This window comes from Neodiprion lecontei, chromosome 1 (assembly GCF_021901455.1).
Source record: "Neodiprion lecontei isolate iyNeoLeco1 chromosome 1, iyNeoLeco1.1, whole genome shotgun sequence".
Taxonomy (NCBI): Eukaryota; Metazoa; Arthropoda; class Insecta; order Hymenoptera; family Diprionidae; genus Neodiprion; species Neodiprion lecontei.
Window position 1 is genome coordinate 12,207,889 of NC_060260.1, and position 12,332 is coordinate 12,220,220.

Here is a 12,332-nt window from a genome sequence, read left to right on the forward strand (position 1 = left end):
CTTGATAAATTTAAAGACAGCGATGCGCGTGTATAAACAATTTTTACTTCACTCGAGTAAACGTCGCGCCTGCACCGACCGATTTCAGACTAATGACGAAAGAAGAAATTTTCAGGCTGAGTAAAATCGAGCTGATTCGGATGCGTCGCTTTACGCCGCCGCGGTGCTCCTGGCACCCCGTAGTATGCTTTCAATGCGACTCTCACTTGCTCGTGGTCCGTTGAACGCGTAGTTTCACCCAACCGCGCCAAAATCTTGATCCAATAACACGAAAGACTCGCGTGAAGATCAAGAAGTAACTCGCGGTGAGAAGTAATCATTTTTAAAAAAGATCATCGCGTTGTAATGTGAGTGGATTATCGATAACCGTTGACACGATAATCGGACTCGCAATGGTGGTGAACTAATATGACAATATTTTGAATCAATTCTGAAAGCAGACGAGATTTGCGCAATATTTTAACGATTATTAATGAGCGGTGTGTCGACTATTTCTGAAGTGGTAGTAAAATATGGAAACGGTACTGCGGACAGTGCAGATTGAAATTGAGTATATTGGATCAATTCGGAGAGATTTTTTCTGGGGTGAGAAACTTCACTTAAAAACGGGACTGAGAAATTCGACGTGCGATTCAACGACACGTTTACCGCAGGGGAGAGCGAGTAGTTGGACAAAGTGGACGGAAAAATAATTAACAATAAGTGGAAATTTTATTGGACACGTGATATTAGAGTGCCGATTTTTCGCACGTTGTTAAAGTTCAGCAGCCGCGTGCCAATTTCACCCCGTGATGGCAGCAGTAAATCTTCTTCCGAGCCCGCTCGGAAATTTTTCCGAAGACAATTGCACCGAATCCGAGTACCTCGAGAAGATGCTCGGACCCAAGCATCTGTCAATACGAATTGTACTTCCGGTGACCTTCGTCTATGTGTTAATTTTCGTCACTGGAGTCTTTGGGAACGTCGCTACGTGTTTGGTTATCATCAGGAATCCGGTGATGAAAACTGCCACCAATTATTATCTCTTTAGTCTTGCCGTGTCGGACCTCACCCTCTTATTGCTCGGTAAGTGTACGGTTGTAGATCAGGGTTGTCACAGGCCTGAAAAATTTCTAAAATCTGAAAACATGAAGAAATTTCAAAGGGGTCATGGAAGACCGGAAATTGTCGAGGAATTTTTTATTTTGGCCATGGGAAAATTAGAAAATATCACTTTTCTATCATGGGAATTAGAAATGATTTTTTGATGTGACAAATTAACTTTTTTGTCTCAAGAAAAAAAAAAAATGGCTTGGAATGACTTTTTTCTACACAATATTTTTTTTCATTTCGAGTTAAATTTGAACCAAATACAGAGTCGAGAAGCTGAACGATTTAGGTTTCAGTAACTTACTAGACCTGGGAAAATGTCAGGGGAAATTAGGTCTTCGGGCCTGGGAAACGTGGAAATGTCATGGAATTTTTATCTCAAAAATTTGTGGCCAGCCTGTAATTACTGCGACTTTATATCCTATCGTTTTTTAAGATTGAAATAGCGCCGCGGTCATTTTTACCGTTTCGTGACTTAGCGGTTTACTTTTCCCTCGGTGAAAACTTACCTACTCAATTCTCTACAGATTTTTTTTCATCCACAATCTGAAACGAATTTATCGGAGATCCATAGATTTATTCATACAAATTTTTCTGATGTTCTGTGCTAATTTTTTTTCCAACTTCATCTTTTCATTAGTATTTCCGGATGGCTTTGTATTTCTTTCTGGCTAATGCCGAAATATTCTGAAGGGTTCTGATTTCTTTTTAAACAACCGTGACACGATATCAAAATCTTAAAACTTTGTCGTCAAACATTTCTTTACTCCTCTGAAATCGGTTAGCGTAAGCTTCTCTTAAAAAAACTACATTTTTTCCGAATCCTTTTTGTATTCTGTACGATTTTGTATCGAAATGCTGTACGATGAAAAACTATCGGACAATAAATCCAACAATAATTTTTCGTATTATGATTACAGTTTTACAATGGAATAATAATTCCTCCAATTCAAATCAACAAGAATATAAGTTTTTCTGTATATAAAGTAGTGTCTAACTGTAAATTCTATCGATTTCTCTGAAAACTTCCGGCACAGTATGTTGGATCGTACATTCTTCATTCATATTAGTATCTGGCAATTACATGCGTTGCACTGAGGCGAGGTATTATCAAAACGAAGTAATCCCTACTGTATGATTTAGGCACACGTTACGTTATTCAAATGAAGTTGGTCCTTTAATTACACAGACGCTTGATATCTCTAGGTTTATACGCAGGTGTGAATTCGCATTGCGTAACTCTGCCAGCCTGTAACTTCGCTTGAAATTGAGTGATCTTAACCCTTCTACAAGAAATCGAAAAGAAAAGGATAAGCAACCTTGTGAAATGTAGTAAAGCGTAGAAAAATGTCTTTTTACACTGAGAAAAATTTCACTTGTTACAGTAACTAGAAAAACTCAGTAAAACACGTATCGTTAAAAAATAGTTTGAATATTTTGGAAATTACGAAAAACGAGGTACACGTAACCATTATGCATTATTGTCGATCCTTTTTTGGTAATTTCAACTGTACTTTTTTAGTTGAATAAGGCTTTAACATTAATTTATTGCACAAGCATTAAATTTTCGCAATAGTTACAAGCAAATACAGTAACAGTGATCATAATGAGAAAGAACGGTAACAGATACTAGACTTTCTGGTAATAGCTGCAAAACTAATTTTCATTTTGTACCTGGAACTATATTTTTCGATTGTGTAGTAAAAAATGAAAATAGTTAAGGACTGAGCGGTAATCGTAACTAAAAATTTCTCTCAGTGTATGGCTTCAATTAAAATATCTTGAGAATGGATGAATGGATTTGAGTGAAAATTGGTATCGACAGCTTTTTTGGGTCGCTCATTACGAATCTAAAGTCAGATGTGCAAAATTTAGATTTTGTGTATTCGATATACTCAAATAAAAGCTTAAAAAATTTGGACTTTAATAAAAATCAGTATTCGAAGGTTCGTTGGGTTACTGATCACGAACCTGAGGTCAGATTTGTGAATTACAAAATATCGATTCCAATATGGTGGATAATAAGAACCAAAGATTATTCGGATTCGTGTAGAAATTAGTAGGAAGAGGTTTTTTGGGCCACCGATATCGAATCCAAGGTCTGACTTCGAAAATTTGTAATAATGGAACTATTTATAGTGGTTAAAAATAAAAAAAAAAAATCGAAGTGATTTCACGCAAAATGGTACATAAGGGTTTTTATATCATTAATCACGATTCTGAATTTGCAGTTCGAAATTCGAATTGGAACGGAAAAATCAAAGACTCGTTCACGGCTAGCCCAAAGCCGCTTGTTACGTTACGTTTTCATTGGATAAATCGTGTACGACTTTTACAAGATAACCCTCAAAGGTTTTAGTGATATCAAGATCGTTGTATGCATTAACTGGCAAGGAGTGATTGGGGTGCGCTTTTAGTTTGCCTTTTCGACACTGATGGATTGCACGCAATGTTGTCATTTTCTTCGATCTGCAAACAAAAAAAAAAAAAAAAAGAAAAAGAAAAGAAAAAGAAAAGAATATCGATAAACACAGACGAGTTTTCGGACAACTTGCAGCATAAGAAACTGATCAACTCGTACATTTTAGTCGTAAAGCTTGCGACGATGATAAATAATTTATAATAGTTTTTAACAAACGTCAGTTCTTAGAAAGAAGACACATTCTACAAACAATCGAGAAGTATGCTGCTTTGAAACATATATGAATGAAAAATAAAAACAAATCAATATATGTCAGTCGAAGAGAACATCACAGAATTTCTGAACACGGGTAGTGTATTATGATAAAATATTGAATTACGTGGTCATAAGAGAGTAAACGTGATATAAAAAAGTGTGATAATGATAATAAAGTGACGATGATAAAAAAAACGAACAAAAATAGAATACAATTATGACAGTGGCCTAAACATGAAGGCCTTATGTAAAACAAGAAGAACTGCAGAGATGAGAGATATTAAAATGACCAATGAAAAAAAAATGATGTTAAATGACTAAAGACAACAGCAACAACAAGAATGGCAATGAAAACACAATTCTTTATCTGTCGTCTTTCGTAACAAAATGAAAAAAAAAGAAGTAACTAAAAACTGAGATGATAATCCATTTCTATTTACCAATGCATGTAAAGCTTTAAAACCAAATTTGGAATTCAGCACAACGTGATTTACATTCATCAGATGAAAAATTACATTTCTTACATATTTTTAAGAACATTTGTCCGCGTAAATAAATTTCGATTAATTGAATAACCATCAATTACATTGTCCGGTGATCAATATTCTTTCACATGACTAAATGAAAGCGAAACATTACAAGACAACATTCTTCGGTTTAATCAAACATTTTCTCAATATATTTTTGTCTGTGATACTCATTGTACTCTGATGCAAATTGAGATGTTCCATAAACTATGATTTCGGAAAAAATGTGCAATATAAAATTTAAAAAAACGAAAAGGGTATTTCCGCCTAAGAATAGAGAAAAAATATATAATGTAAGGAATTGCTATGAATGAATTTATTGAAATGTTTGGTGTATCTGCGTGGATAAAATCCACAATCTATTGATAATAAATGAATAACATGTAAACGAATGACGTAAATGAATAACATGTAATTTAATTGCAACCATATCAGCAGATTGCATTTTCAAATTGTGAAAATAATTGTTTTCCCTTCAAATCATGCAATATAGATTGTAAGAAGCTGTCAGAGACTTTTTCAAAGATCAAAAATTGCTTTCAAGTTGTAGGTGTGGGTCTCTGGAGGTTCCTATTAAATAATACATAATTATACCTGTCAGGTAATCGATAAATTATAGCTTATTACTCATCACAGTTTCACACTTCATAATTTATGCAAATTGAACGCTGTAAAGTAATATCACGTAAAATAACCATTTCCCCCTTTGATGAAAATCATCACTGGTACATTTGACATTTCAGCGAGGCAACAATCAGAATTCAACTTACAATTAGGCTTACACTGAGTGGAAATATTCGTTTTCACAAGTTTATAAAGCTGCTCTGACAGTTATTTGAAAATTAAAACGATGTTCATTCATTCGAACTCGATTGAAATCACGTAAAGTTGTTTGGATTTAATTTAAGTATTTTGTTTAAAATTATATGATTTTATTTATTAATCATACTTTAAATGCACTTTGAAGATAATTTAACAGAATTAAAACAATAACGACCAAGTCAAAAATGTATCACGTAGCTTCTCGTTTTTCTAAGCATAAGTAAAACAGTCAACTCAATGTACACCAATGATTAATCTAAAAATCCTTTCGAAAATCTGAAGACAGATATTGACGGATGTTACCTGGGAATTTAGGACATGCGGATATTGCATTCCGGAAATTTATGCGCCAATTCTGTAGCCTGAATTTCTACCATATCAATTTTATTTAATTTGAATTTAACTACCACTTTTCAGGAATCGTTCTTTGTAAATTCTGTGATGTTCAATGTATGAATAAATATGTTCAGCTCGTATGTTTTCACCTGAAATTATATTTTCATGATTTAAACTATGTGAAACAGATGACTATTTTCTAGACACTTCAAGAACGTGTGTTCATTTCACGCTTCTTTATATACTGATACGTGATCAGAAGATTGGAGAATCTTCCTTCGGCTACAAATTTTAACGCTTTGTTTTAAAAAACTTTGAAAAAATTTCTTCTTCCTCAAATATTTCAAATATAAACGTGGAGTAGAGGGCAAGGATTTCACGATTAAAGATTTCTATTTGTTAGAAATAAATGACGGTAATTTTCGCGTTGAAAGATTATTGCGATTTCAGAATCAATATTGCGGTATTTCACCAGATGTCAATCTTTCCAGCAGTATGCAGTTATTATTCAAAACTTCTGATCGCACTTTTTCAATAGTGAATTGAAAAACGTCATGGAAATAACGCGTCCATTCACGAATCAATACCTACGTAGTCGGGATTCAGGTCAGGATACATAGGATCTCTTGCATTTCTATGCGCGTAAACTTGATGAATGGAAATGCGGAACAAAAGCCATTGAATGTTAGTTTCCTCTAGCAACTGGAACATGCATTGAGTTTCCGCATGCGGTGCACGATGTTGGTGGTTGATTCGTAAAAATCGATCAAAAAAAAATTCAACCACTCAAGCTAAATTCGTTTCACCCTTATTCTGCCGGGCAAGTAAGCAGGCGGAGAATAAAAAAGTCTTGGAAACCTAGGTCCACAGGAGAGTAATGCCATTGACGCATCTCACTGGATGAAAAAATATTGAAAATAAATTACCGCAATTTTCGTTCCTCCCTTGTCCATTGCTGACAATTGAGAGATAACGTCATTGCTTTTTATTTCATTTGTTTCTACCATATTTCGCCGAGTCCTTGACGATTCCATCGTTTATCTTGATTAGTATTTACGGTCGCGTATCATATTGCATCGCAATCGAATTGTCTGTTGACGGACAACCGTGTTTGGTTTGAGTAATTTTTTCACAAGGAGACAGTGAGTTTGTAAATTTGGTGTTAATTTGGCTAACGGTTATTATACAGAGTTTATAAAAATGAATACCGACAACTTTTTCGAGTCATCCATCATCACTATGGCTTGGATACGTACGTATTCAAAATGACAAAATACGTATTATAAGAATATTATAGATTTATTTTAATTTCATTAATGCACGAATAAATTTTATGCCTATTTTGCAAGGTCGAAGAATATAACACGACTTTAGCTTAATTTTTAAAGGTGTTGCTGGCCATTCGAAATTTCCCATTTAAATCGCACGCAAAAAAGTTTTTTTTCATTAAAAATGCTGTAACGTTTGAACCAGTTGAGATCTAAAAATTTTCAAGGCATATTCTTGTAGGGCATTAAATTGTACAAAAAAAAAAACCGAGCTGATTTTCTAGACTCAAAAATTCGCATACTTACGGGCCGTGAAAATCGAAGAAAAGCAGAAATATGGAGTTTTAGAGCTCTAAGATTGAAAATATCCATACTAAATGAAAAAACTTAAACTAAAATGAGATACACCTTATAAACAATATTTGTCAAAGGAGTAGAGTTTAAACTCATTTATTTATTTTTTATTACACCTTTAAACATTAATATTCTTTTTAATTGTTGATAAAACATTGTTTGTTACAATTAAGATATTGCTGGCGATGTAATTGCACTACTTGCAAAATAAATTGTTTTTGTTCTTCATTTTTCGTTAAAGTTCGATTACAATTTTGTATTAACGCTGTACTGCATATTTTCGCTTTTCTTCGACTTTCACAACCCGTAATTATACGAATTATGAGTCAAAAAAATCAACTCCAGGGTCTCATTTCCAGAGAATTTAATGCCCTGCAAGAATACGCTTGAAATTTTTTTTCAATTCAAACGGTTCAACAGTTACAGCATTTTTAATGAAAATTTTTTTTATCATGTGTTATTTAAATGGGAAATTTCAAATGGCCATCGACACCTTTTGAAATTGAGTTAAAAATTTTTCCAAACGAGAGAGTTTTTTCTCAGTAAATAGGTCTTTTTAAGACCATAGATTCGACAGGTTAGTTTTTTTTGTCTCACCCTACTATTTGTGTATTCCGCATGATGTCAACAATTTTCGAGCATGCAGAGTAAAATCTGTCTACCAGATGAATTCGATGCCCGTAAAATTCCGATAGAATCGATTACGCACGTTGCGTCGGGAATGCTTGCAATTTTCAATATACTAGATTCGCGTCTAGGGCATAGATATCGGTGGGATTAATTTCCTGTTGGCATTAAAGGCAATGAAGTGTACGAAGATATGAAAAACGACTCACGTGACCTTCGGATACGTGCGTACAAAATTTCGTACAATATTCGGTGTGATGAGATCATTCAATTGCAAGCTGTCAGTCAATTTGGCGCCCATTTTCTCACTTTCAGGTCTCATTGATCGTGTTTTGCCCACGGAAATTTCAGAAAGGCCTGACAAAACTCAGACTCAAGCCTAGTCCAATTTATCCGGGAAAAAGGACGCGTCTGAATCAGGTTTTCTTGTAAAATACACGGAAGGAAAGGCATTCTTGAACAAACAAAACAGATTTTCTTGGACTCCATTCGCTTTATTCTAGTATCCCTTATTTGTTCCAAATACGAAAACTTCGTAGCCAAAAAAAAATTTTACATCGATCGAAGTCATAGTTTGTTGATTTGACCGAAGCTTGTTTGCTTTTCAAACGTATTAAAACAAGCTCAATTTATTTTTATAAAAAAATTTCAAATTTTTTAAACAAAATGATTACGGTGCGTTCAACCAAATTTTTAATCATTCCCGTCGCACGTTTTCTTGATAAAAAAAAATTCACGTTATTGCAAAGAACTCACGCCGTGTTATTTTGCATAAATTCATGGTAAGCATAAGTATTTCATAGAAAAAAAGTATCTTGTAAAATTAAGTAAGTATCGTGTTCGCTGGATTCGATTATGGCATTTAGTTGAATCAAACGAATATCACTTGACTCAAATAATCCTTTCCCTCCGTGTAAGTTAAATTGCACTGGTTAATTCAGTATATAAGAAAGATTGATACGAATTCTTCAAAGTGGGTGGCAGTCATTGAAATTACTTGACGTTGCTCGTTTGATTAATGTCGAAAGCTCATTAACAGCTCGTGAAAGGCGTTGAGCAGTCAAAAAAGCCGCGTTGTAAGCTGATCGACCGTCTGAAGCTCGTTATAGATACGTGGATTTTATAGGTACAACTTAATCAGGCAGGCAAGAGAAGCCGTAAATTATTTTCAATCGCATAAGATGTTGTAATGAGAATTTTACTGCGTTTGCTTTGTTGTGTAGTAAGCCTTAAGCGGCCTTATAATACAGGAAAAATAAGAGCGGTGAAAAATAATTGTGATTTCTCAATGGCGGAAGTTAAATAACAGAATAAAGTTTTGTATTTTTACCCATTTAAAGCAAGCATTTTTCGTTGTTTCCGATTGATTTGAAATTCAAAGATCAGAAGACTACGATTATACCGATCTCGATTCACCTTCTTTCATTACATAGTGTACGGTGAGAGAATGGCCAACGAATTACATTCTTGATGGCTAGATTTCGCCGTGAGAATTGGTATGCAGCTTTCAAGAATGACATTCAGAAAGCAATTGCGATTTTGTAAATAATGGATAAATGAATTGACAATATACGATAGCCGATTGTTTATTCAGACTACTGAACAATAGTTTCGGTCGATATTGCTTGAAAATTTCTTTTTTCAATCTATGTAACAAATGTTTATGCGAGTCAAAATAGCGCTGTTCGCTACTAACAGCAAAAAAAAACATAAAATGTTTGGATAATTTTTAGAATGCACAACTTATCAAGATCCATTCCTGAATATTAGTTCGTTAAAAGTTCGTCCTTGAGTCTTGTCACGTTAAAAGTTTTTATTAGCTTGTTTGTCGGCATGCTAAAATTTATCTACTCTGTTTCTGAAAAACAGAGAGAGTGAAAAAGTAGGAAGGAAGTGTACTATAGTTTTGGGTGACCTTACTATTTTATCGTATATCGGCGGTCGGTTTGGTGAATAAGTCGGCAAGATAAAGTAAGATGACAACATGCGCGCCAACATGTCCGAATTATGATAAAAGCCATTATTCGTAATGGTCAGACTCTATACTGATAATTGGTGAAATTGGACATATGGTTTAAGGTGTACTGAATACTAATTGCGAACATGAAAAGCGAATAATTTAGGGAGAACCAAGTTGGTGAATCACTGTTTCAAATTACTTAATTTTACGCGTAAATGGAATGTATTAACATCCCATTAGTCGACAAGGACAATTTGTCAGCTTGGATGAATCCACTCAGAGAACTTTTTGATTAAAAACAGAGGATTTTTCATAAGCACAAGTTTAAAACCACGAAAACATTCTCGGATAGATCGGGGGGATTAAAATTGAGAATATATCAGAACAGGCACGAATTTTCTATAATGATTAGCTAAAATACATGAGCTGAACAGAGGATTCTAAAAAATCATGAAGCGTAAAAGAATTAATTAATATTCCAGTTTGCAGCAAAGCCGTTACACTTTGTATGATAATTTTTTTCCGGCAAGCACCATTCGTGTCCCTGCAAATGTTTTTCCCGCACTTTATCATAATGTTGGAGCTCAATCGTCGATTATACATTCTAATAGTAATTGAGTCAATTTGATGGGATTTGAATAAATACAGCTCATTTGCCTGCATAAATGGAGCTTATAACTTAAGTTACGGCTGATTGCAAATGGTACGCATATATTTAGCACTTGAATACAAATAACGAAAGATGAAACAAGCGTAACCTTGCAATTTTATACAAAAACATTTTCGTCTAATTACACCGAGTCTTTATCGCTTTAGACGGTGCCAATATTTTTTACTTCACACCAACCACACGCCTACGAGATTGCTCATTCCAGTCTCATTACAAGTTTAATTTTATTCCGGAAGGTACTAATCCTGACAGAGTGAAATAAACGCGGTTTTTCTTGATCTACTTAACGTATACCTTTTGGTGAGCATGAATTATTTCGAATAGAATTGAATTTAACACAAGCGTGGCGCTGCGGCCGTTATACTTACGATAATTGGTGGTCTGCTCTTTAGTCTTTGGATCACATCGGCATTAAGAGGATTATTCGAATCGTAGCAAGCGTTTTGTCAAGCAGCCTGTTCTGTACAAGGCTAATGTCAGTGAATACCCATCCCCATGCCCATTTGCCACCCTCAAGCTGCGAAAATTATACCAATTTGCAACATTAGAACTCGAAAATGGTATACAGTTTTCGTTAAGACCTCAATTATTAGTCTTGTTATGCATTTCGAACAAGGCGTACGAATGGAAAGGAATTCTTGAACCAGCAGAATAATTTTTGTTCAAGTCCATTCGCTTCAATCTAGTATTCCTCATTTTTTGACAATTATATTGCTTCGATTCAACAGTTTCGATTTAATCAGTGTGTCAAAATGACTTAATGTTAGTCAAGCAGATTCATTGATTCATCAAAAGCGTTTCTTGCCGTGATCGAGTGAACCTTTTGATATGTTTCCGAAATCGAATCGACTAAATATCATTTCATTTGAAATTTATGCATTGTTCCTTCAAATCGCACGTTCGTTGATGTAAACAATTCGGTACTTCAAACAAGATAAGTGGTTTTTAGTTACTTAAAAACGTGTCCCCTCTTTCGATACTTGATATCAAGATTCACCGATTTTTTCACATGTTCTATTGACCATTTCGAACAACTTCGAGTATGGATATTTGCGAAATTCTTTTTCATTAAAAAATAACATTTTCGAACATGGCAAAGATTTTGCCGGAATTATTTTTTGACGTGGGACATCATTTCCTAACCAGAACCGCGGACCAAAAAATTCTGCAGCCTCTTAGCAGCTTTAGCAGCAGCTAGAATTTCACTTACGGGTCCCCTTAAAATCATCGACTAGCTACCATGATAGAAATTGTACATACAGTTTATTATAAAATTATATCACCATGTTTCTCCATGTATCCTGGTAGCTTGTAACAAAAACTGTTTGTAAGAAATCGATTTAAAAAAAAAAAATAAATTATAGTTTTTAGGACAAAGACTGTCGTTATTTAAAAAAAAAAGGATTCAAAATGGCGATTCGAGGGCCACGGGTTGAACGTTTTGGCATGAAATGCTAATATGATAAGAGTGGAATGTATAAACAGGTGAATATTGTATCATTATTTGAAAAACAGGAATTAATTAAGATTAATTAAAATGCTTTGATGTCTAGTCGCTTTGTTGTCGCTAATGGAATCCGATGAAGTGGGACGCACTTGATGTATCACGTATTTTCATATTATGACCGTTTTGTCGATTCGCATGTGAAATCGATAAATTCAATTCCTCTTGCGTATAGAAAAATCACCATTTACTTCCTGGACCAAATACCGTGGTTTCTATCTAACCTCATTTTCACCCTTGCGTATACTGGCTGATAACTTCAAGTGTTGTATTATAAATACATATAGAAAGCTTCGCTTAAATCCATTGAAAAGAATCTACGAACCAAAGTCCGGTGCATATACAAAATCTCTGGGTATATTCGCTCCAGTTTGTACTCGGATACTTATCAATGGATTCGGATTCAAGTTGAGATTTAAATCTGAGAATCGTAGCATTAGATTTTGGAAATGTAACATTTTTACATGTATGTTACGTACCTTCTACCATGAACTTAGC

General features: G+C 34.4%; 1 protein-coding gene across 1 annotated transcript in view; it reads left to right on the forward strand.

Annotated features, from left to right (window-relative positions):
* Positions 1–227: 227 nt before the first annotated feature.
* LOC107220536 (neuropeptides capa receptor-like) overlaps positions 228–12,332 on the forward strand; it is a 53,492-nt gene continuing 41,387 nt past the window's right edge. The window contains exon 1 of the mRNA XM_015659181.2: positions 228–1,065. Within this exon, the coding sequence (XP_015514667.1) occupies positions 792–1,065 (274 nt within the window). The 5' untranslated portion in view covers positions 228–791. The remainder of the gene's footprint in view (positions 1,066–12,332) is intronic.